The following is a 27251-nucleotide window of genomic DNA, read 5'->3' as shown; positions in this document are numbered from 1 at the left end:
GCATAATTTTAACACTACCGTGGTAATGTAAGTCACATAGGGTTGACTTCTGAGATATATTTCTTTTATTACTTTCACTTTAAATTACTACTTCAAGGAAAAAATTACAGATCACTGTGTATATTTAACACTTAATATTTGGCACATTTTCATTTACTAGAAAAATCTCCTAGTAATTATCCATCTAGTGTTACATATTATATAATTCAACAAAAGGAATCGTTCTGAAAGTTCAAATTTAGTAATTGAATTTGAAAGTTCGAATATCTGGTATTTCAAGTTCAAAGAATTAGAATCTTCCAAAATAAATGTAACATTCTTATTTTGACCGCTCCAAAAAACATGTTTGCATCACATTTTTGAAGCACGATTCTACTCGTGCAATTTCAAAGCTACGATGGAAAACTATGCACGTTTTAAATTTAAGTTTCAGCAAATTGCTACATCTCAAAATCTCAGAGGTTGAAGAAGCATGACATGTGAGTCGTAACTTCCAAGAATACAAAGCATCTATAGGAGAGAAAAAAACCAAAAAAGAGAAGCCAGGTAGATAACTGAAAAAGGGAACCATGTTCAGCACAAATAGCAGCAAAGAGGCAATAGCTCTTCCAAATGCAAGAAAAACAATCTTTGTAAAACAATGAATGGCTGATGTCAAAAAAGAAAACCATACCTTGTGATCCTAGTTTAAAATTGTCCAAGTCGGATAGCAAATGCTGGGAATACAACCTCCAGTTCGGAAGTAGTGCCCATGTAAGCAGGGTCAGCAGCACAAAATATTTGTGTCTACACGTATTCTACAACAACTAACAAACCTAGAGCGTAATGTGGACTACCGAATTTAAGTTATCTCTATGTTTGCTTGAACTTGTAGTCCCTCAACTCCGAGACGTTGATGCGGATTGAGGGGCCCATGGTTGTGCAAACGTGGGCCGACTTCCAGTACACGCCCTTGGCTCCTGATGGCTTGTTCGCATCCACAGAATTCTGCAAGGAGATAAAAGATACAGTTAAAACATCATCCATGAAACGTAGTTCAATATAAAAGCGATTGATGAATTGTTTAAAGCAAGGTTCTTGAATGCAGATACGAGCACCAGTTTCGTCATAGATAAATGTTTCTGGAGACATGCGAAACAATACAAGTGGGTTTGGGTAGAAAACATTACCGCAACAGCTACTAGATTCTCCAGAAGATCGTCCCCTGAAAAATCAGATTTGCCAAAGAGCACATGAACAATACCGGTCTTATCTGCTCGGTACTCCACCTTACCTGCCTTGAATTCTGCAATGGCCTGCAAAGGGATTACGAGTGCGTATCAGTGGTCTGTTTGGTTCCACGACTACATTTGACGCCCACAACGCATTAAAAAAATAGTAATGTCATCAGAGGAGCAATCCAAGATGGTGAACTGGAAAGAATGAACAGGAAAAAATCGATTATGTATCCAAACAAAGACTATCAGTAACGACATCAGACATTGACAATCATAACAGGAGTAGTAGTACGTGTAAGATCCAATAGAAGGGGTTCAGATGCATACGCTTGTGACGTCGACGGTAACTGTCCCTGCCTTTGGGTTAGGCATCAAACCCCTTGGACCCAGAAGTCTTCCGAGCCTGGCAACCTGTCATATACAGCTAGCTTAAGCATGGAACGACGATATAAGCCCGTGAAATGATCCTCCCACACTGCTAAGCACAGGATCCGGGTATAAATAACATAAATCTTACAAAATAAACTGAAGGATGTCTCAAACAGAAAAGACAATAGAGGGAACGCAAAAGCGTCTTCAAATAGGAAGAGTTGAACCTTGGGCATCATGTCCGGGGTAGCAATGAGCTTGTCGAAGTCCATCATACCACGGGCAATCTCGTCAATCAAATCATCAGCGCCAACGAAGTCAGCACCAGCATTCTTCGCTTCCTGTTGCTTCTCACCTGTCCCAATGAAACGAGCAAAAATAAGAATATCACTACTTTTCCATAAAGGTAAGAAAAATTATTACTCCGAGTGCTGATCCAAACTAAATAGAAACAAAGGCAACTTGGTAGTTTCTTACAATCCACAAAATAGCTTACTAAGTGAATGCTGTGCTACAAATTTACAAGACCCACATGTCATAAGTAGAGACCTTACACTTCGCAATGAGAACAAAATAGGAAAGTTGTCGCCACCTATTGATTATTTCGAAGTCCCCCAAAACTAATGTGACTTAATGTATGAAACTTAGTGGTCCCTACGGATATCAACTACTTAATTCAGACAGACACTCACCCTGGGTAAGGACGGCAACCCTGATTGTTTGTCCTGTTCCCTTCGGCAAAGAGACCTGCAATATCGTCAAGTTTTGAAATCAATAAGCAAAAGAGCATTGCATAGTTCACAGGAGCTTCAGCACACGGCGCAGAAAAACCCACCAGCACACAAACTTACGCGCAAACGGAGAGAAACGCCAACCGATCGAATGACTTAACGATGACGGACCAAAATTATAGGTCGATAGAGGGCAGAAAATTTACAGTGGCACGGAGTTGCTGGTCTGTGTATTTAGGGTCGATGTTGAGGCGGAAATGAGCCTCCACAGTTTCAACGAATTTGAGACTAGCTGTATCCTTGAGCAGCCGAATTGCCGTATCAGGATCGTACTCCTTTTTCTTTTCCCTAAGTTTCTGAATCTCCAAGTATCTCTTTGACCTTGTCTGCCAAACCCGGAGCACTTTCAGAAATCAGAAAAACAATAAGGATAAACTCTCGCTCTTCTATACCATCTTGAAATATTGCATATCAGAGACTAACCCCATCAATGAAACTCATTAGGGACTCACTATTCAAGTTCAGATGGTAAGGAGGCGATTAGTGTTCCGCCATTGATAAACAGCTCATTCATCAACGGAATGAAGCTCCGAGGGCAGGTGTTACGAAAAAAGAGGCTAACATTACGCAAACATGTTTTCGAAGACAATTGATATGAAACTTAATCAACAAGCTCGCAGATACATTACACGTGACTATCAAATAAAAATAGCCTACAAAAAAAAGCGTTAACGATAAGTCCTACGAATTTCTATGACCACTGCAATACCGACAAAAGCAGCTGAGAATGCTAGCCGCAACGGCTCATTGCGGAATTCCATGAGCGGAAACATAATCGACTGGTCACCCATGCCCAACGACTTGGACAAAGCTCTAAAGAGAAAATACGCGAGGCATGATTCATAAGAACCTTGTATAAGTCACAGAGCTAATGCTAATTGATGAAACTACAAATCCGATTGAAGTCAAGCAAATGCAGATTCTAACTTGCAGCAACGAAACGAAAGATATAGAGTTCACAGGCAACTACACTGAGAAGCACAGATTCATTCAACAATTTCACCGTCAGCCAGGCGCGGAACGGCAGCCGGTTAGAAGGTATTTTAACATGTATAACGTACATCACATTGTGACTCACTCACGCGGACTAAAGCATAACTCATGAACCTCCATGACTCTATGCGCAGAAAGAGGATAGCGGCACAAACATCAATGAAATGTAGCAATCGAGAGAAACACACGCTGACCCAGAATACAGTCTCCAAACCCCACCAAACCCTCCAGATCCCACACTGGATAGAATGCCACAATTCTCCCAACACCAAACTCAAAAACGAATTCTCGCCCCAGTAATGCCAGCTCTGAAGCCACGTAAAAAAACAAAGAGACCAACAAGAAGGAAAAAAAAAAAAAAAAAAAAAAAAAAAAAAATGCAGACAAAACCAGACTCACCCTGTCACTCTTCAAGGGCAACGCGGCCTTGCCAGTCTTAGGCTTCACGGACTTCACAGGCGCATCCTCAAGGGCCGCGCCCTCATCCTCAGTGCCCAACACCTCCGACTCAAAAAGCTCCGCAACAGCGCACACACGCGCCCTCCCTTCGACGTCCTTCTTCACGTCCCGCCATTGGCAACCCCTGGCAACCCCGGAAGGCACGCCACCGCCCGTCCACAGGCCACTCCAGCTCACTCTCGAGCTCACCCCATTGCTCTGCGATGCGCTGCCATTCCTGTGGGTCGCCGAAGCCGACGCCGCGACGTGCAGAGACGAAAACTCCAGCAGCATGGACGCTGCGGCGGTGGCCATAGTGCTACCGAATTGGAGGAACCCCAACTGCCAATTGCCAAAACCACGAAGTGAATGTTGTGCAGGGATCCGAGAGCGAGGCCACGCTCCGAGGAATTGCGCAAGCGGAGCAGCTTCGACGAGGATTTGGGCTTCAAGGGAGTCACGGAAGACGCGCGAGCCTCGATAGCCCCCTCGCCCCCTCACAAACAATCAGATAATAGATAGTACACAAACTCACTCGTTACGGTAATCGATATTCGTATCGTATATAGATACGTTTCTTGGGAACATGGGTTCTCTTTGTTCCCTTATCTTGTTCTCTCTCATGGGAACAGGGCAGTGTGGATAGGAATTTGAGGCTGGGGTACTATTATTATTTTTCCAACCATGGTGATCATGGCGTCATATTTTTATTTTTTAAAATAAAATTATGTGCATATACATACATATATATATATATATATATATATATACAACCAAATAGATCTGTGTTACTATTCTCTATAAACAACTTAAAAAGTTCAATAAATCCTTAAAATCCTAAATGTTTTTTATCAAATGGGATGAAAAAATAATAAAAAGTGAACAAGTGAAAAGCATAAAAATTCAGGAAATTATTTTTTTCTTAAAATTTATTAAAAAAAATGTAGAATGAAAGGAAATAATAATAATAATAATAATAATAATAAGGAAAAATAGATGTAGCTTTATTTAAAGATTGTATTGAATGATGTGTAATTTGTTGAGAATGTTTTAGAAAAAGAGAGATAAGAGTAGCTAAAAGTAATATGCACACATATGTAAACATACACACACAAGAAGTAAGTTTATTGATAGGATTATATCTCTTATACAAAGAGAAGGGGAGAAGATAAACAGTGTCTCTCCACTACATTTCAAACATTGTAGCTACAATAAATACTGTAGACTATGGTAAATAGTGTAGAGAGCGCCAGCTACATTTAATGCTCTCAAACCTCCTCCTCGCTTGTCATAATACTTATATGCATAGAATTATGATCTATACTTTTATATAATCTTGTAAGATCAATAAATATTGCCTCATTATAATCTTATCTAGGAAAACTTTATCATATTTAAGGAAAAAACCATAAATGAATAAGAGTACAACATTATCTGAAGAATTCATTAACTTTCTTGTTTAAGAAAAGCAAGTCACCGCATGCCAATGCCATAAGTAAGTCGACAATGGTTGCATAAAAGGAGAGTTTTGATAAAGAGATCAGCAAGGTTATTTGCAGGTTCAATTTTCTTGATCTTAAGTACTTGATCAATAATCAAGTTATGGATATAACTAAAATACTTTGGATCAATATACTTTGTCCTATCCTCTTTAATAAAACCAATTTGCATTTGTGCAATACAAACGCTATTATCTTCATACAAGATAGTTGAAGAATCATCATATGAAAATCCACAAGTTGTCTGAATGAGTTTATTGATTAATTGCAACAAAATACATTCTCGAGATGCTTCATGTAAGACAATAATTTTTGCATGGTTGGATGAAGTTGTAGTTATAGTTTGTTTCACTAATTTCCATGATATTGCAACTCCATGTCTTAAGAATACATAGCCTGTTTGGGATTTAGCTGTTGGAATATCAAATTTAAATCGTGCATTATAATATCTAACCAATTTTAGATTTGTAAATTATAAGTAGTATAATCTCAAATCTTCAATATCTTTAAATAACATAATAAATGTTTGACTCCATTTAAATGTTGTAATATTAGACGTGCATTGTATCTTGCAAGAACACTAACTGCAAATGTAATATCTGGTCTGGTAGATATAGCTAAATATAAAAGTGCTCCAATTTCTACAAGGTATGGATATTGCTATCCTATTATTCTTCTTCTTTCTTGTACAGATGGTATAGATCATAACCATCATGACTATGTCCAACCATTGGTGTGGACAATTGATAAGCATCAATCATATTACATCTTCATAAGATTTGTCTAATATACATTATTTGGTAGAAAAAAATGCTACCATCTATGAGATGCATAATCCTTAGACCAATACAAAAAGTTATTTTTTCTAGTATTTTCATCTCAAATTCATGTATAAGTAGGTTAATAGCTGCAATGCATTCAGATTTAATACCCATTAGGTTAAGATCATCAACATATACAGCAATGATTACAAACTCAATTTTATCTCATTTGATAAATAAACAAGAGATTAATGGATCACTTACAAACTTATTTATAATTAAATAATCTCAAAGACATTAATATCACATGCATCCAAATTGTTTTAGACCATACAACACATTCTTTAATTTAATACCATGATATTGTCTTGGAGCATGTACATTTGGAGTTCTTATTTTCAAACCAAGTAAAACTTTCATATAAATATCTACATTAAGTGAAGCATACAAATACATAGTTACCACATCTATGAGATGCATCTCAAGGGTGGCATAAATGGCCATTCCAATAATATATTGGAATGTAATTGAATCCATGAGTGGAGAATATGTAGATTTATAATCAATGCCAAAGTATTAGATAAATCCTTGAGCAATAAGATGAATTTTATAGCGGATTATTTGACCCTTAGCATCTCGCTTGTATATTAATACCATCTTATATTCCGCAGGGCCAGAAGTAAGAGTGTCGACAATTGGACCAAAGACTTTCTTCTTATGCAAAGAAGCATACTCCTCCTTGATGATAATTTTCCATTTTAACCAATCAGAGCAACACATTGCTTCTTGAATGGTTTGAGGTTCAAGATCATTTTTTTCATAAAAAAGAGCTTCTCCCATGATGAATGCAAATGATTCATCTATTATAATAGATGGTCTACTTCAAAGGTCATTTGTAGCACAATATAGAATAAATAATTTTATATTCAACTTGTTTTTATTCCTCTTAATTTTAAGATTTTTTATTGCATGAGGTGAAGGTATAATGTGCATGGACATATTGTCATTAATTGATGGTCTTGTAGATTTAGTAGGAACTTCCATAGAAACAATACCAGAATCAGTACATGTTATAGCTTTCTTCTTTCATGGTTGTTTATTTGGTCCCCAAATCCTTTTAATTGCTGATATTTTAACCTGAGATATATTTGTTAGTAATATTGTAATTTAAGCGGATTCATTCTGAGCCTCATTAATTCAAATTCTTGTAATTCGAGGTGCATCATTAAAGCCATTAGGTGTTTCATTTGCAATCCATTTTAGATACAAAATTTTTGCAACTTCACTTTCAACTAAATATATTCTAAAATTAGGATTTATTATAAATATTTTTGATGTTCCAAATATAAATATTATATTTCTTTATTAATTAAATATTCTTCCTTAAAGAGATGGATATTTGTTCTCTTTAAAATGACAATTTTGAAAACATGCACGTAATAATATGCTAGCTGATGGATTAACTATACGAATAATGCTTGGTGAATCAAAACCAACATATATACCTTCTTGTCAATGAGCTCTAATTGTATGCCATTTAGGTTTTGGTATTAGAATCCAACTATGGCAACCAAACATCCATAGGTGAAATACATTTGAAACACGACCTGAAATAAGATCTTGTGGTGTAATAATTTTAAGAAAAAAAGGACATAGGTATATTAATATTGCAACATGAGGCATATTAAAACAACATGATCCCACACAAATGAAGGTAAATTTGCATGAAGAAGGAGTGGCTAGTGTCGTGTCATGTTTGAGTATGATATATAAAAACTAGATAAGAATTATTAAATCTATTAGTTCTTAAATTATATTTTCTAATTTAATAAAATATTAATAAAATAGAAATAAGAATTCATTATTTAATTAAGTATTAGATCAGAATAAAGATTAATAAAAAATATATATAAATAAGTGAATTCTATTAGCAATAAGTATTGTAGTTGATAGAAATTAAAAAGTAAGTTTATACAAGGAGAAATTAGGATTTAGTATAATTAAAATTTTAAAGTATCCATTTAATATAAAAATTTGTGGAAATATTTTTAATAGATCTATAAATAAGTGTATAAATTTTATAGAAAAATAAGTTATGATTTGTGAGAAATAGAGATTTAAAGAAGGAAAAGAGGTCGGGTAGTAAGCTTATAGGGGAAAGAATTGAGGTTGTAGACATCAAGTGGTGACTTGAGCTTGTGGAAATGGATAGATGATAGGGTGCTTGAGTGGTGCCTAAAAAGTTTTGGATTCAAATTCCCATAGTGGCACATGCAAAGGAGATGATAGAAGAAAATTCTCTAAAAATCTTTAATTAATTTATTGAAGATATCTAGAGGATTGGCCCTACAATACTTGTATAAAGGAATTATGTTAGATGATAAGGGTACTTATCACCTATGGGCAGGAGTGAGGAATCTCCCTTAATAGTAGCATGATGTGTGATGCCCATACCTTCTATATATTCATCTTCTTGATAGATTGGTATATAGCTTCCTTTATAAAGGAAGAAGCCACAAGTTGGTAGTGGCTTAAAGTGCAATGGCATCAATCCTTTAAAATCCTCAACCCTATATATATATATATATATATATATATATTTTAAGACATATACATATTCAAAAAAATTATATATATATATAGGATTAAGATTTAGGGTTTGGAAGTAGGGTTTAGGGTTTAAGGTTTGGAAGTAGGATTTAGGATTTAGGATTTGGAAGTAGAATTTAGGATTTAGGATTTAGAGGTAGGATTTAGGGAGAAAAATTTTAGAGAAAAGAAGGGCAATCGTCTTAGGAGGGAGATATAAAGACTCTTCAGGGGAATTTTGGCTTTCTTATGTTTTGTTTTATTTTGTTTTGTTTTGTTTTATTTTATTTTTGTTTATTTGTTTGTTTGTTGTTTTTTTTAAAATATATATATATATATATATATATATATATATATATATATATATATATTAAAAGAAAGGAACTTTTTGATATGAGAGCAAGTGAATTCAAAAAGAAATCATATTTTATAGAAAGTTATGAATGTTCTAGAATTACAATATAGTAGAGCAATCAATAGCAATAAGGAGCCTAGTATTTTCTAAAGGCAAACTCTCTCTCCAAGACATATTGGTGCTTCCACTGAGAGAACCTTGAGGCACTTATTGCTTTGTTAGGAACAATGGAGGATGTTGATTTAGGTTTTGGAATGCCAAAAGGAATTGCTTCAAATGACTTATTTCAAGCATTTGCACAATTCATGGAGCAATGGCAACAAGTTTAAGAGTATGGCAAAGGTCCGTATAGTATTGCAATTAAAGAAAAGAGAGGTAGAGCTACTCAACAAGAAAATTCTATTGAATTTTTTAACAAAAAAAGAGCACCAGAGAAGAAAAAAGAAAATAAAAAAGATGCATCAAAGAAGGTCAAATGTAAAAATCCTACTTACAAACTTCAATTTTATATTGAAACATCTACTGATATGAAGAGTATTTTGGAAGAGAAAATTTTGGATGCCAAAATTGAGTTTAGCTTTAGGGAAGCTCTTGGTATAGCTAAGAGAGATTTCCATGAATTGATCATTGATGTAATAAAAAGAAAGAGACAAATGATAGCCGAGGCTATTATGATTGATGCATTAGATACTCAAGATGAAGAAGAAGAGATAGGACATGTATTTGTCCAATATGCAATATCAAGAGTAAGGAGAGAAGCAAACTTAAAAGATAAGACTTTGATCAATAATAATATGCTTATGGAATTACATCAAGCACAAGAAGCTCTAGTTGCAAATTATATTAGGTACAATGATCAAGAAGAAGATGGAATGAGCTATTTGAATTCTTATTGGGCTAGGGCAACCATGGAGATACAAATGAAGCTTGGTGATTTAAATGATCCAATGTTGTCATTGGTTGATCATGGGTTAGAAATTAACATCATGTCAAGGAAAGTGTATGAAAAAGATAAGTGGCCAATCAACATGAATCATAGATGGGTGATTAAAGTAGCAAATAACCAATAAGGAGATCTTTATAGAACTTGTCCAGAGTAAAAACAAGAATTGGAAATACAGAGGTGGAGCAAAATTTTTTTGTGCAAAATTCAGCTATATATCCAGTAATTCTTGATCAACCTTATATCATTGCTGCAATAATAGAAACTAGAATTTAGGATAATGGTTCCCATTATGCTAGGATTCGTAGTTGTAATAGAAAGAAGGCAATACAATTCCTTACGGTTAAGCCTATTTATGAGAGGCATCAATATCAATTAAGGGAAGTACCTTAGGAACCTAAAGGTAGATTTTTGGATTTTTAAAGAGTACCCTTATAAAAAGGGGCCACAAGGGTAGAGATGAAAATTATGCCAACCTTAATATAAATATTTTGAATAATACATTTTTGGATTTGAATGAAAGTGGCTTTATGAGTTTTAGAAAAATTAAAGATTTGAATTTAGTATATAAAAGAAGGATGAAGAAATAGGAAAAAAAAATTAAAAATATCGATTTGATTTCAAAAAAAGAGGCTATAGATAGCATAATAGAAGAGGTAAGTTTATAATATGATTTGATGCTAGTTTTGGAAAGCATAGCAACAAGCAAAGAAGAAGAAGTATGGATAAATTTACATTCAAGAGAAGCTTATAAAGAATTGAAGGAGGTAATAGAAAGTATGGATGATGGTGCTAGCTATAGACTAAAATATTAGGCTATAGTTCAAACAAAGTATAAGACTGTGGCTAAGAAGATTAAGCTAGTAGCTACTCAATTACCACTTGATACAATGAAACATATCAAGCAAGCACTTAAAGAGCCAAGATTAAGGAAGAAGCAAAAGATTAGACATCAATTCACTAAGGAGTCACTGACTAAACTAAAGATTAGAGGGAGTGAATTTTTAGTCGCTCATATATAAAATGCAATGAATCATATATTGAAAGAATTAGTACCAGAGAAAACCATTCCATTTTTGGATGATATATCAATAAAAAGTTACAAGTATGAAGAAAGAGATGAAACTATTGATGCAAATGGTTGTAGAATATTTATTAAGAAAAATATTGAAGATGTGGCTTAAATATTGGAGAAGCTTCAATCAGTAAACTTGACATTATCTTTCGAGAAATTAAGTTTTGGAATCGAAGAAATTCTAGTAATAGGGCATATATATGAAAAATGTGGTAGAAAATCAAATCTGGATAAAATTAATGCTATATCCAAAATGAAAGCATGCAATAGTATTATTGAAGTTAGAAGATTTTTAATTGCATGTATGTTTTATCATATTTTGATGCCTCATTTTTCCCACATTTCAGAACCACTATACAAGTTATTGAAAAAAGATAAAAAATTTATTTGAAAAGAGGAACATAAAGAAGCTATGAAAAACTTAAAGAAGATTTTAACTTCACCACCTATACTTAAACAAATGGATTATCAATGTGAAAGGCCGATAGTAGTAATGGTAGATACTAGTCTAATAGCAATTTGATGGACTATTGGGCAAAATGATCAAGAAAGGAGGAGATCTATTATAAGGTTTAAAGCCAAAATTCTTACAGATAGACAAAGAACATATCCACAAGTTAAACATAAACTTTAAGAAGCACTTATGGTATTATATTGTAACATGACTACATGGTGAAAGATAATAATATGGATCATAATATGGATCTTATTATAGAAGAGCTAAGTTAAAAGAAAAAGTAGAAAAATATGGATAAAAGATAGGAAGGTAGTAAAACTTTTAGTAGTAATGCTGCTCTTTTAGAAAAAATAGCTTCTATTTACTTTGTAGGGCCAAAAATAAGGCAAAATAAGGTAGATTGGAAAAATAAATGATATAGACATCTTTAGGAAGAAATTAAGAGTAAATTCTAGCAAAAATTACTTAAACAAACTAGATATTGATATCCAAGGAGGGCCGGTTATCAACCTAGGTCGAAATCAGACCTTGAGGCACAAAACTGAGTACCTACGGCAACTCTGGGATTCTTTTGTAGATTGAAGAGTGGAATTTGATAGAAAACTGAATAAGATTTCTATGAGCATTAGTTTTGAGTAATTTGGAATTCTTTTGACTTTGTAAGAGCTTTACAAAAACAAGATTGTTTTCAAATCACTTGGATTTTGTGAAATAAAATAGGATTGTCGTTTCTAGTGATTTCAAGAGTTTTGTTAGAAATCTATGGATAAAATTTTGTAGGTTAATGGTTATAGTTGTGCTTAATATGTATTGTAAATCTTAGCTGGATCTAATAGTTGAATTGAGGGTTATTGAGGTTTAAGTGGGTCAAGGTCTGAGAAAGTAGAATTTTAGGTCCAGTGAGGATTTTTAAGATTTCTTGCAATCTACTAATTGGATTGGAGTAAAATTTATGTGAGAGGATATTAGACTTGTTTTTATATATGTATGAGAATTTTGAAATCAATTGAATGGTGAAAAGAAGAGATATTGGCTTTGGGAGATTGGCATCAAGGTTGGAGAAGGAGGCCGGCTAATATCCAAGCTTATTTTTGAGGTTATCGTCTATTTGGTAATTCCGATCCTTTTTAGATTTTTTGTACTTGTTTTCAACTTAATTTTTAAGAAGTATGAAAAATTTGAGTTAAGATCAATGTTTCATTCATTACTTATTGAGGTGTAAATTTGTTGTAGAAATTACTAAGGTTTGGTTAGGATTTGGTTTAAGATTTAGGGTTTGGTTAGGATTTGATTTAAGTTTAGGGTTTGATTTAGGATTTAGAATTCGGTTTAAGGTTTAAGATTTGATTAGGATTTGATTTAGGATTTAAGATTCAGTTTAGGATTTAAGATTTGATTAGGATTTGGTTTAGGATTTAGGATTTGGTTAGGGTTTGATTTAGAGTTAGGATTAGGATTTAATTTAGGATTTAGAATTTGATTACGATTTAGTTAGGATTTAGTTTAGGATTTAGGATTTGATTTAGGATTTAGGATTTGATTTAGGATTTAGGGTTTAGGATTTGATTTAGGATTTAAGGTTTGGTTAGGATTTGATTTAAGGTTTAGGATTTGATTAAGGTTTGATTTAGGATTGGTTAGGATTTGGTTTAGGATTTAAGATTTAGTTAATTTTTGGCCTAAAGTTTGAATGAAGTCTAATAGGATTTTAACTAAGATTAAATTAAGATTGAATTGAGATGTATTTGAAATATATTTGTGATCATTTTAATATTTCTTTAATATTTCTTATTATTTTTTTGTAATTCCTTTGAGGTTTCTTTGAATTTGATTAAAACTTACTTAGAATTATTATGCTCTAATTAGAATTTAGTTAGTATTCTATTAGAGTTAGGATTTTATTGTTGTAATTTCTATTTTACCTTCCACATCCAGGTGCTCAAAGCATTCTCAAGCAAAACTTCATGTATTATGACAACAACTTTACAGGTTGAGAGAAATTACTTGATTGGAGCCAATGTGGTTTTAGAAACGGATTGTCTACCTTTACTTGGTATGATAAGTAATTGTTCTACTCCGAATATTGCTATGTTAAGATGGATAGCTTATATTCAAAAATTAAATCCGGTTTTGAAGTACATCACTGGCAAAGATAATTTGGTAGCACATATGTTATCTTGAGCTAGATATGTTGCTGAAGAAGAGATGATGGTTGTAGAACAGATAAATAAAATTTGTGATAAGTTACTGGTTGGTTATTGACAACCTTGAGAATTAGACTAATGGTTAGGTAGTTTAGTTGGTAACAGTAGGTTGTTAGTGGAATAAATGGTTAAGAATTCAAAGAGTCATAACCTTTGGAATCCGCTGGTCGACGGTCCATCTTTTGGTAGGATGAAGAGATTGAAGAAAGGGAGATCGGGGCCAGACTCTGATAGTCGTAAGCCGGGGAAAGCTTGGTGCTACTTCTTTTTGATTCTTTGTTGTTGACGAGTAATGGATAGTTTCTGAATACTGAGAAGTTAGTCTAGAGTGCCAGACTGTGAGAGTCGTAAGCAAAGATATTGAATTTTGTATAATGAATTGAGAAACTGAATAGAATAGATAAGCTAGAGATCAGAAATTGAATATATATAAACCACAAAGAGCGTAAGTGGGAGATGAACGAATAAGAATATGGAAGTATTGTTGAATTGATAGTCGTAGAATGGATTATGGATTGAATTAAGACAGAAGTAGTAAGCCTTGGTATTTTATAGTTTGATAATTGATTTCAGATAGCTAGAGTACAGTCAATTGTCACACTAACAGACCCAATTCATATAACTAGTCTTTCCCCATATTCAAACCCACCTCTATTAGTTCAATTGCTTTGGTATATTAAAGCTTGAACACAATGAAAACAACATTTTGGCATCGCTGTAAGAGAAATGATAATAATATGAAATGTTAGAAATTGATTGTATGAGAGATGGAATTATATGTTGAATGAAAATGTGAAAAGAATCAGTTTTAGGGTTACAAATATATGAGTTATAATTCAAGGCAGTATTGATTTTGCTGTGAAATATGAAAGATTATGAGTGATAATCATGAAAAAGAGGATTATCAAAGAATTAATTGATAAGTAAAAGAAAGAGAGGAGCAATTACGCATAAGAAATCTCCTACGGGAACGACAAAAAGGAATTGTAGGTCCAAGTAAAACTAAAGGAAGAAAAATTCAAATTCAAATAACCAGGAGACCAGTGATAATACCAATGGCCGGGGGAGTGCCAGAAGTACCAATTGTAGTACAAATGAGAGCAGTAGGAGACCGAACTACAAGTGTGGCACTATTATCTACTTTTAGTGGTTGGCCGGGCTTTGATCCCAATCACCATATATCTCAATTCTTGACAGCTTGGTAGAACTGAAGACATTTGGTTGAGATGGTTACTAACAACTTTAAAAGATACAGCTTTTGAATGGTATAGTTGGCAATCAATGGGTAGATTTTTCAATTGGGAGGCCTTAAGAAATGCCTTCCTAACTCATTTTAGACCAATTGGATTTGAAGTTCGGCTTAGAGAAAGTTTTATGAATAGCAGGATGTTTGCGAGGGAATCAGTGGAGTCCTATTATGGCTGGATCGTGGATATACTTTGTAAATGGGTAAATAATCAAATACCAGATGCGTTTACATTGTCGATATTAATCAATGGTTTGCATCAATTAGAATTGAAAATGTTTGTAAAAGAAGCTTGAGCAGCTATAGTAGAGGCATCATTGGCACGAGGAAAGGTGTGGGAAGAATGTCATTATAACCAATTGTTAACAGTGGGGGCCATGATGATTCCAAGTTCAAGAAGCCAACAAATACAACCAGAAAATATTTCGATGGATTATTATCCACAAATAGATGTATCCAACATGAAGAATGTTATGTTGCAAAAACCAGTTAATGCTACCCCACTCCAAGCAATAGCGCCAATAACAATGATACCTTATTTTACATTGCCAACCTATCAACAATCAGAGTTGTTCACAAATACGACTATTAAAGATCCAAATGAAGCCTTGTTATTAAATCTAACAAAGAAGATGGAAGAATTGGCCGTGAATTTGGCTAAAAACAAAGAGAAACGATATAAGTCTTCTAATACGAGACCTAATGTATGGTATAATAATTGTAAGGGACAAGGTCATTTTGATACGAAATGTCCATCACCCAGACAAATGGGTGTTCAATGTATATTTTGTGGTTGGAATAGTAATCGCTCAAATTGACCTAATCATGGCTTTGAAAATCTTCAAAATACTAATTATAATCCAATTTATTGAATAAAGATACAGAACGGTGGAAATAATCAAGGGAGTAATCTGCAAACTATACCAATTCAGCAATTTAATTCTCGACCAGTAGCAACTAATCAACCAGGATCATTTATTATACCTACCTAGAATCGGCCTAGTAGATATATTCCACTGGAGATTCTAAGTGTACCTAACGGTATGAATCGAAAACCACTATATTGCTACCGGTGTCGACAAATTGGTCATTATGCGAGTGAATGCCCTAATCTAAGGTTTATACACGAATATGTTCTAGTATGTAGAAATTACAAGCAACCAGGTAATTTTCATTATCAATGCAATGTTCCATTTAACCCTAATAATCATGATTAGAAGATACAATTGACTGTGCAAATTATAGAAGAAAAAAATAATGAGATACAAGAATCACGAGTTTATTGGATAGAAGTAGTCCAAGCTGTCCATACAAGAAGTCAACAAAAGAAAAAAGGACCAATTCAACATTTGGATGATCATGAAGCAAAGGACCAATTGGACCCAATTATGGGGCCATCCAATCCAGGTCCTAACATGGACCCTTTACTCAGTATAAGACCTGAATCGGTTGTGCATCCCGATGAGGTACCAATTACGGAGGCTTCGATTCCGTGTCAAGCTGTTTCGTTCTCTACACAGTTTCAGAAAACGTTCTTTTTGTTAAAAGATCCTCTCAGAGGCATGAATTCCAAAGAACCAATATCATTCCAATTAGGAGAACAATCTTACTCATTGAAAGAACCAATTTTATAGACTCTGTCAAATTCAGTTCTAGTAGTTTTACCAAATTCCAATATAGAGAAAATCAATTTACCTGCATCGATGTCTAGGATTGGGAAGAAAAAATGAACATTGGGAATTACGACTAATACAGAACCATATAATATTCTAAAAGATTTGGGCACCATACAGTCCACGATCTCTATGAAGCAACTATTGGCGGTAGCACTTGAGTGCCGAACTATCTTAAATTCTTTATTAATACATCACAAATCTCGAAATAAAGAAATCCAAGAAATAAGTTTAATCCCGATCTGGGTGTACCAATGATTGATGTCTCAATTAATGGAATGTTATTATCGAGAGTTCAAGTAGACAGAGGATCTACTGTAAATCTTATGAATGTTGCTACAATGGAGGAGTTGGATTTGGATCACTTATTGCCTACTATATTAGTTTGAAAATGGCTGACTCCAATCAAATTAAACCTATGGATATTTTACGAAGTATTGATACAATAATTGCGAGGATTACCTACAAAATTGATTATGTTGTTTTTCGATTGTAAAGCTCTATATTGTCATACCCAATTTTATTGGAGCGACCATGGTTGTATCAAGATAAAGCTTGAAATGACTGGGGCCATAGTACATTGATAATTCGAAAAGGTAATGATAAAATTGTGCTTCAAATGTATCTTGTCCAATATCACGGAGAAACTCAAGTTGCCAATTCAGAATTCAATATGATTGTGAAGATGAATCTATAGAAGAAGAAATTGGTGCACTTGACCCAATTTATGCTGATACAAGATAAGTTGTTGAGCATACTAGAATGAACTACCAATGCAGGGGATCGGGAGAGTATTTAGTTCCTCTAGATGTTATTGACGATTCTGATCATATGATTGCATATTGGATGAATAGATAGGATGTTAATCACATTAGTACTATGGAATTGGAGTTGAAAAGTTTTAATTTGTCGGATTTTATGAAAGATTTTGAAATTAAGTAGAACATTATTCTAGAGACTCCTAGAATTCCACGATGTCAATCAATTAATTTAGATATAGGGGAGGCTCTCCAAATCATTCAGATTTATGACGGTATAAAAGGCAAGGAGAAAGAAATTTGAGTGGATTACTTTTTAATGCATAAAATTGCTTTCCTATAGTCATATGCAGATTTGAAAGGAATTCTAGCTGAAGTTTGTAAGCATCGAATTATATTGGAGGAGAATGCTACACCAGTACGTTAAAGATAACATCGATTTAATTCAAAATACTCATTTATGGTAAAAGAAGAGCTAGATAAATTCTTGGAGGTTGGATTTATCTATCCAGTTCCTTTCAGTGAATAGGTTTCATCAATTGCTATGGTACCAAAAAAGAATGAAAAAGTTTGCATTTATCAAGATTTTTATAAATTAAATGTGACTATCAAGAAGGATTATTTTTCTTTACCATTCATGGATAGTATATTGGATGTTGTCGCTAGACATGAATGTTATTCATTTCTTGATGGATTCTCCGGTTATAATCGAGTTAAAATTATAAAAAAAGATCAGTTAAAAACTACTTTTACTATGGATTGGGAGACCTTTGCCTATAAGGTTATGCCATTTGGACTTTGTAATGTACTTGCTATATTTCAGAGGATAATGACGTAAGCATTCCAAGATTATCTACAAATTTTGATGGAAATATTTCTAGATGATTTTTGTATATTTACTACGAGAGCCAGGTATTTAGAATGTCTAGCTCAATGTTTGAATCGATGTACCAAATATGGAATTTCTTTAAATTCAAAAAAATATCAATTTGGTGTGCCTTTTGATAAATTAATGGGTCATATAATTTTGATGGCAGGCATTGCTACTAATCTGGATAAAATAAAGATTATAGTACAATTAAAGCAATTAGACACTGTTATGGATGTTCAAGCATTTGTCTGCCATGTCAGTTATTATCAGTGATTTATCTATCTATTTGCAATTATATGCCTTTTCTTGACAAATCTCTTGAAGAAACCACCAATCGATGGAACCAATCCATTTTGGACAAAGGAATGTACAATTGCATTCGAAATATTGAAACGGAAATTGGTTTCATTACCAATATTGGTAGCACCTTATTGAACAAAACCATTCCAAGTTTATGTGGATGCATCTAATGTCGCGAATGGTTCTGTGCTAAGCCAGAAAGATGATTGAGGTTTTGATCACCCTATTTATTATGCAAGTCGTCAATTGGTAGTAGCTGAAAGAAATTATACAACAATCGAAAGAAAAGCATTGGGAATGATTTATTCCGTATAAAAGTTTTGACATTATCTTTTTGGTTATAAATTTGTTTTTCATGTCGACCATGATGCTTTAAAATATATGATTAATAAGTCTCAATTAAGTAGTCGTATTGCATGATGGATTTTATTATTGCAAGAATTTGACTTTACTATTCAAGTAAGACCAAGAAAATTATATTTCAATGCGGACCATTTATCTCGATTATCCAATATATTGGGTAATGAACCCATTAACGATGCATTACTTGATGCGGAACTGTTTGCGGTAGATGTAATTACTCCGGAGTATAGTAAAATAATTCAATACTTGACATTTCAAACCTTTCCATCTAATTTTAATGAAAAGCTTAAATGACACTTAATATTAAAATGTGTACCTTATATGATGATTGGTGAAGCTTTATATAAACAAGACAAGGATTGAATTTTACAATGCTATATTTATCAGACTAAAGTGAGTACTATATTGAAAGGTTGCCACTTAGACAATTGTGGTGGATATTTTGCGGGGGACAACACGACTCATAAAGCTTTACAAGTTGATTATTGATGGCCAACAATGTTTGCAGATGTCCACCAATTCATCCGTCGTTGTGATCCATGTCAGAGAACGGGTCGACCTATTGGAACTTCAGCAATGCAATTGATACCAAATCTGGCTCAAGTATCTTTTGAAAAATAGAGAATTGATTTTGTGGGATCAATTACACCTGCCTCGAGAAATGGACAAAAATGGTATATATTGTTAGCAACGGATTACGTAACAAAATGGACTAAAGCCGTAGCTACAAAAATCGATAGTACAAGTATAGTAGCAATTTTTTTGTATAAAAATATTATTACACAGTTTGGTTGTCCATGAAAATTGATTAGTGATCAACGAACTCATTTTATAAATAGTACAATTGAAGCACTCATGGCTAAATATGAAATAAAATATCAAAAGAGTACACTGTATCACTCTAGAGTCAATGGACAAATAGAAAAGACTAATGAGATTTTATGTAAAATCTTAACAAAAATAGTTTCACGAATGGGAACAGATTGGGATACTAAGTTGTTTGTAGCTTTATGGGCATACCATACTGCATATAAAGTTACTACCAATGCTATCCCTTTCCAATTGGTTTATGGCCAGAAAGCAATATTACCTATTGAATTGGAAGTCCAAAATTTAAAAATTATTATAGATAATAGATTGGAAGATTATAATTCATTACGGCACTGTTTAGAAGAATTGAAAAAATTAGATGAAACTAGAGCCAATGCATTAATGATCATGGAAACTACACAAAAACGAAGGAAGACTTATTATGATAGTAAGCTTAGACCAAAGGCTTTTATGCAAAATGATTTGATACTTCTTTATGATAGTCGATTTAAAAAATTTTCAGGAAAATTTCAAGTTCAATGGCATGGGCCATATCGAGTTATTGACGGATTTCCAAATGGTTCTGTGCAATTAGAAAATTTTATGGGTACTAAATTTACAAAACGGATCAATAGCCATCGGCTTAAACTTTACCATACACAAACTCGGGACGGATTTTTTGTTCCAAAAAGGGAGAGATGGAGGAGTAAATAATGATGATGAAAGGGTATTTCATCATGATGAATCGTGAGAAATAAGCGAGAGTTGACCCAATTGATTGGACCATAGTAAGAAGTAGGAGGAGTATTCTTGACAAGCATCATATTTTCTTTTGTGGTTAAAGAGAAGATGGCAAACATGGTGTTTGAGAAAGGAAGGATAGAGACCGATTGGAAGGAACGGCAAGAACGGATGCAAGTAGAAGTTGCGATGTTGCAGACTAAACTAGCCGCATTAGAGAAGGAGGCCAATAATTTAGTGCAGACCAATATGCCAATTTTAGCGACCACACTTTCGGAGATACCTTTGAAACCGACAGAAGAATGGCAAAAGATGTTGGAGAAGTGTGACAATCAAATTATCATCTTGAGTCTCAAGTACGGGAATTGGATTTATTGAATGAAGATCTGACGGTATATTTGGATGAAAAACCATTGAACACTAATACAAATGGCAAAGATGTAAAGAGGAGAAGGTCACCAATTCAAAGGGTGGTAAGCCTATGCCATTGATTGAAGAAGCCAACGCTGCTACGTCTTTATAAGTTGAGGCTAAATAATGTTTGCGAGGACGCTGCATAGATAGGAGTGCAGCTATGTAGAATAGGCAAATAAACTTTGTGGTAGTTACTGGTTGGTTATTGACAACCTTGAGAATTAGACTGATGGTTAGTTAGTTTAGATAGTAACAGTAGGTTGTTAGTGGAATAAATGGTTAAGAATTCAAAGGGTCATAACCTTTGAAATTTGTTGGCCGACGGTCCATCTTTTGGTAGGATAAAGAGGTTGAAGAAAGGGATATCGGGGCCAGACCATAATAGTCGTGAGTCGAGACAAGCTTGGTACTACCTCTTTTTGATTCTTTGTTATTGAAGAGTAATGGATAGTTTTTGAATACTGAAAAGTTAGTCTGGAGTGCCAGACTATGAGAGTTGTAAGCCGAGATATTAAATTTTGTGTGATGAATTGAGAAACTGAATACAATAGGTAAGCTGGAGATCAGAAATTGAATATATATAAATCATAAAGAGAGTAAGTGGGAGATGAATGGATAAAAATATAGAAGTATTGTTGAATTGATAGTTATAGAATGGATTATGGGTTGAATTAAGATGGAAGTAATAAGCCTTGGTATTTTGTAGTTTGATAATTGATTTCAAATAGCCAAAGTACAGTCAATTGTGACACTAACAGATCCAATTCATATAACTAGTCTTTCCCCGTGTTCGAACCCATCTCTATTAGTTCAATTACTTTGGTATATTGAAGCTTCAATACAACGAGAACAACAATGGCTCATGAAGATGGAGAAGATGGAGATAAAAAGACCTATGGATATTCATTTGCCTTCGAAGAAGTGAATTGCAAGGAAAGGATTGAAGTCTTCAAAAAGGATCTATATGAAAGAAGGCTTACAGATATTGGAATTTATTTAAGTATAATGAAGAAGAAAGAAGGTTGGTTGGATAAGTCTTTTAAGGATATTTGACATCAATCATATGACTATCTTCTCAAAGATGGATTTTTTTGGAAGAGTCCAAAGAGAAGTGATAAGTTTCCATTATGAGTGGTAGGAGATCCAATGACTAAAAATAAGATTCTAGTTGAATTTCATAACAGAATTTGGACTAGTCATAGAAGAATTTGGGCCACTTATACCAAATTCAAGGAGAGGTATTGGTGGAAAGGACTATTCAAAGATGTAGAAGATTTTGTAGGCTCTTATATAGATTTCCAAGTATAATCCAAGATTAAATATAGGGATGGACTTTGACTTACCTATCCACCTTCTATTCATTTTCAATGGATGATTGATTTAGTAGCTATATCAGCTGGGCTTTGGGGCATGAAATATTTGATTTTGGCAATGAAAGAATTATCAAATTTTGTTGAAGGAAGGGCTTTAAGAATCAAGTCTATAGAAGAAGTATGTCGATTTATATTGGAAGATATTTTTAGCCAATTTGGAAGCATTAGAAGGATGAAAGTAGATAGAGGAGAATTAGATGCAATGGATGTAAGAAAATTCTTCAAAAGATATAAAGTTCAATTGAAATTGACTACTTCTTATAATCCAAAAGCAAATGCTAAAAGTGAAAGAGGTCATCCTTCTATCATTAACGCATTAATAAAAGCTTATAAAGATAAGTCAATGCAATGGCCAAAATTTCTTCTATTTGCATTATCAGCTGATAGAACTACTCATAATATAGTAATTAGTTATATGCCCATTGAGTTGATGCTAGGACAAAAATCAATTATACCAACTGAAGAATCTTATTCTACATAGGCTTTTTTATCTTAATAAGATGGAATTGATAGAGAAAGCCTATCGAAACTGCAAATTCAACAATTAGAGAGGTTACCAGAAGATTTGGAAGTAGCAACAGAGAAGTTAAAAGTAGCTTGGTTAAAAAATAAAGAAAGATTTGATAAGATACATCAGTTAAGACCTAAATCCATAGAAGTTGGAGATTGAGTTTTAATTTATGATAGTAGCTTGATCCATCAATATAATATAATCAAGAAGTTTGCAAAGAAGTAGTTTGGACCTTATGTAGTAACTTTAATCCATGATAATGCTACTTATTCTTTATGTGAGTCAGATAGAACAATTATCAAAAATCGAGTGGCAGACAAGTGAGTGAAGGTCTTTAAGCAAAGAAATACAAGAGTCAATAAAGAAGATAATATTGGCTCTTTACAACAGCAAAAAGAAGGAGATCAAGAAGATGAAGAATTAAAGGCAATGTTAACAAAGTTTGAAGAAAGTGAAGAGGATTAATGGCACATTTCGGAGGATGTGCAGTATTGAAGGGAATGGATGTCGTATCATATTTGAGCACGATATATAAAAACTAGATAAGAATTATTAAATCTATTAGTTCTTAACTTATGTTTTCTTATTTAATAAAATATTTTTTAAAAAAAATAGAAATAAGAATTAATTATTTAATTAAATATTAGATTAGAATAAAGATTAATAAAAAATATATATAAATGAAAGAATTCTATTAGCAATAAGTATTATAGTTGATAGAAATTAAAAAGTAAGTTTATACAAGGAGAAATTAGGATTTAGTATAATTAAAAATTTAAAGTATCCATTTAATATAAAAATTTGTGAACATATTTTTAATAGATCTATAAATAAGTGTATAAGTTTTATAGAAAAATAAGTTATGATTTGTGAGAAATAGAGATTTAAAGAAGGAGAAGAGGTTGGGCAACAAGCTTGTAGGAAAAAGAATTGAGGCTGTCGACATCAAGTGGTGACTTGAGCTTGTAGAGATGGATGAATTACAGGATGCTAGGGTAGCACCTATGATATTTTGAGTTCGAATCCCTATAGTAGCACATGTAGAGGAGATGGGAGAAGAAAATTCTCGAAAAATCTTTAATTAATTTATTGAAGATATGTATAAGGTTGGCCTCGCAATGCTTGCATTAGGAGATTATGTTAAGTGACAAGGGCACTTATCACCTATGGATAGGAGCAAGAAATCTCCCTTAATAGTAAGATGATGTGTAATACCCATGTCTTCTATATACTCATCTTTCTTATAGATTGATATATAACTTTCCTTAAAAAAGAAGAAGCCACAAGCCACAAGCCACAAGTTAGTTCTATATATTCATCTTTCTGATAGATTGGTATATAGCTTCCCTTAAAAAAGAAGAAGCTATAAGTTGGTAGTGGCTTAAAGTGCAATGGCATCAATCCTTTGGAATCCTCAATCCTATATTTCTTTTTCTTTTTTTTCTTTCAAGATATATATATATATATATATATATATATATATAGAAAATAGATTAAGATTTAGGATTTGAGAGTAGGCTTGAGGGTTTAAGGTTTGAGAGTAGGATTTAGGATTTAAGGTTTAGAGATAGGATTTAAGGTGGAAAATTTTAGAAAAAAGAGGGGCAGCCATCTTAGGAAGAGAATATAAACATTCTTTAAGGGAGTTTTGGCTCTATTGTATTTTTTTTTGTTTTGTTTTGTTTTGTTTTTTTTTACAAATATTTAAAGAAAAGAACTTCTTGATATGAGAGTAAGTAAATTTAAAAAGGATTCATATTTTATAGAGTATTATGAATTTTCTAAAATTATAATATAATAAAGCAATCAATGGCAATAAGAAGCCCAATGTTTTCTCAAGGCAAATTCTCTCTCCACGATAGTGGGTAATGAATTGTATATGCTTTATAAATGATTTTGCAAGTCCATTTTGAGCATGTTCATATAGAACACAATATGTCAATTCAATCCTTCTTGCAATATAATAGTCTTTAATGGACTTTGATGCAAATTCTTTTGCACTATCCATATGCAATGTTTTCATAGGATAATCAAAAAAATATGCTTGAAAACAAATAAGTATAGATATAAGATTAGCAAATACCATGTTTTAAGATAATAATAATAATGAAACATGTGATTGTTTGCATGATGCATCAATAAAAACCAAAAAATAATGAAATAGTCCAAATATTAGATTAATAAGACCACAAATATCACCATATAACTTTTCAAGCATTAGTGGTGATTCTTGTTGGAATTTTCAAATTTATGGGTGAACAATCATCTTACCTTACATACATACACAATATAATTCTATAGAATTTATATTTGCCGATCTTAAATTATACCTAGTTATATATGGAATTATCTTCAAAAATAATGTAGATCTTAGATGTCCCAATCATCCATGCCAAAAAAAAATGTGACTTTCTGTCATAGATGATGCAGAATTAAATATAATAGGAGGTTGGATTGCAATCTGGTATAGACCATTTGTTGCAACAAAGGTTTTGTTTTACAACTTTATGATTCTATTTAAGAACCAAAACCTCTTGCTTATCTAAAATTACAGTTACAAGGTGATAACCATTGGTACGTACATCTCAGTAGTTGATTAGACTCTAAGGTACTAAGGGTGCAAACATTGCATGTTTATATTTTATGGTAGAATCCATAGGAAATTTTACCATTGATGTTCTCTCTTAGAAAAAAAACACATTTATTCTAGCCATAGTCATCAATTTTTTATTTTGCAAGGTTAAAGATTTTTTAATAAAAAACCATCAATCTCATAGGGTAGTATGTGTTGTTGCAAAATCAATGAACGTATCATTTGATTTATTATTAGATGCTTTATCATTCATATAAGCCTCTAAATCATCAATACCAATTGAATCTATGGATGCATCTATGGTATGAACTTCACAAGCCTTAGCTCAAAGTTTCTTATTTTTTTGGAATATTTTAACAAAATATTCTAAAATATAGCACACATATGCCAAATACTCAATCATTCTATATTTATGGTAAGAATGCATCTTTGATTTTTGTTTTTTATTATAATTATTATAGAATATTAATTCTTTTTATATGAAAAAAATAGACACGACCATGACTGATGTCATGCTTATGAACATTTTTTCCATGTTTGTATAATTTTTTTTTAGACTTTGGAATATTAATTATATAAGATTTTGAAATTTTAGTTCTAATAGGAGGAGCTTCTATATTATGTAAAAGTAGCTCATTTTGTTTCTCCATAAGAAGTAGATAGGACATGAGATCATGATGACTTTGAAATTTCATATTCCTATATTATTGTGTAAACATAGTAGATGTAAGAAGAAATATAGAGAAATTTTTCTAAATCATTTCTTCTTCAGAGATACTTTGTCCACATAACAGTAGTTGTAAGACAACATAATATACGTGTGGAAGGAAAATAGTCTTTTGATGATCAAATTTGGATTTAAGATTCTTCCAAAGCTTACTTAGATCTTCCATTTCTAAATATTGATGTTATAATGCAGCTACAAGATGTCAAGAAAAAAGAAGAAGTGCTTTCCAATAGATAGCAATAAGAATTAAAGTACTTATAGTAGAAAATTCTTCAAACAGAATTGCATCCAATAGTTGTTCTGTAAATAAATTTATTTTTTTTTAATTTTGTACATAATAGATAATTATTTCCATCAATATCCAATGATAAAAATAGAAGAATTTAAAAATTTTGGGATGTAATGGTGATAGTTGAAAATATAGTAGAGGTAGATGAGGATGCTGAAGCACTTATTATAAATAAATCTGTCAATAAGAATATAAGTTCAAGTAGAAAAGGTTGAGTAAAATACACCTTAAAATTTAAAGCCAAATAGAATGATAAAATTGAAACTTGAAATCAAAAATGTTAAAAAAAAAAATTGGATTTTTTTTTTTTTTTTTTTTTTTTTTTATTAAAATAAAGATTTGCAGTGGAGTGTGACAAGGTGCATTAGTCGGTGGCAAGCAGTGGCAATCAGTCGTAGGATGCAGTAGCAATAGCTTAATAGCAATAATAGCAAAAAAAAAAAAAAAAAAAAAAAAAAAAAAATTGAAGAAAAAATAAAAGAAAAAATACTTATAATTTTTTTTTTTTTTTGTTTAAAAAAAAATCAAGATTAGAGCATAAAAGCAATTGTACTAATAACGTGTTGAGAATATTTTAAAAAAAGAGAAATAAGAGTATCTAGAAGTAATATGCACACATATACAAACATACATACACAAGAAGTAAGTTTATTAATAGGATTATATTTCTTATACAAAAAAAAGGAGAAAAGATAAATAATGTCTCTCTATTATATTCCAAACACTATAGCTACAATAAATATTATAGACTATAGTAAATAGCACGGAGAGCACTGGCTACATTTAATGCTCTCAACACAATTCAAATGGCTTCACCTTTTTCTTACAAATGTTTTCTAATTCAATTCTATTTCTCTTTGTTTTAAAACTTTTTTTCAAGGATGCATTTGC

General features: G+C 32.6%; 1 protein-coding gene across 1 annotated transcript; it reads right to left on the bottom strand.

Annotated features, from left to right (window-relative positions):
* Nucleotides 1-649: 649 nt before the first annotated feature.
* Nucleotides 650-4210, bottom strand: LOC112276240 (uncharacterized). Its single transcript, XM_024507371.3, has 7 exons — nucleotides 3770-4210; nucleotides 2524-2703; nucleotides 2279-2333; nucleotides 1814-1941; nucleotides 1545-1628; nucleotides 1170-1295; nucleotides 650-987 (listed from the first exon to the last, which is right to left on the bottom strand). Exons 1-7 carry the CDS (start codon nucleotides 4121-4123, stop codon nucleotides 853-855), a joined length of 1062 nt encoding a protein of 353 aa, XP_024363139.1. The 5' UTR covers nucleotides 4124-4210; the 3' UTR covers nucleotides 650-852.
* Between the last annotated feature and the right edge of the window lie 23041 nt (nucleotides 4211-27251).

Source organism: Physcomitrium patens, chromosome 23, assembly GCF_059467195.1.
Source record: "Physcomitrium patens ecotype Gransden chromosome 23, ASM5946719v1, whole genome shotgun sequence".
NCBI classification, from domain to species: domain Eukaryota; kingdom Viridiplantae; phylum Streptophyta; class Bryopsida; order Funariales; family Funariaceae; genus Physcomitrium; species Physcomitrium patens.
Note: the sequence above shows the minus strand (reverse complement) of the source record. Positions and strands in the feature narration are given on the sequence as shown.

What these genes read in the sequence shown, in the direction of transcription:
- LOC112276240 (XM_024507371.3), bottom strand. Translation starts at nt 4,123, where the DNA reads ATGGCCACCGCCGCAGCGTCCATGCTGCTGGAGTTTTCGTCTCTGCAC. An exon ending in TGCCCTTGAAGAGTGACAGG is followed by an intron (nt 2,704 to 3,769) that starts GTGAGTCTGGTT and finishes CGGGTTTGGCAG; the next exon opens with ACAAGGTCAAAGAGATACTT. An exon ending in CCCCGGACATGATGCCCAAG is followed by an intron (nt 1,629 to 1,813) that starts GTTCAACTCTTC and finishes TGTATATGACAG; the next exon opens with GTTGCCAGGCTCGGAAGACT.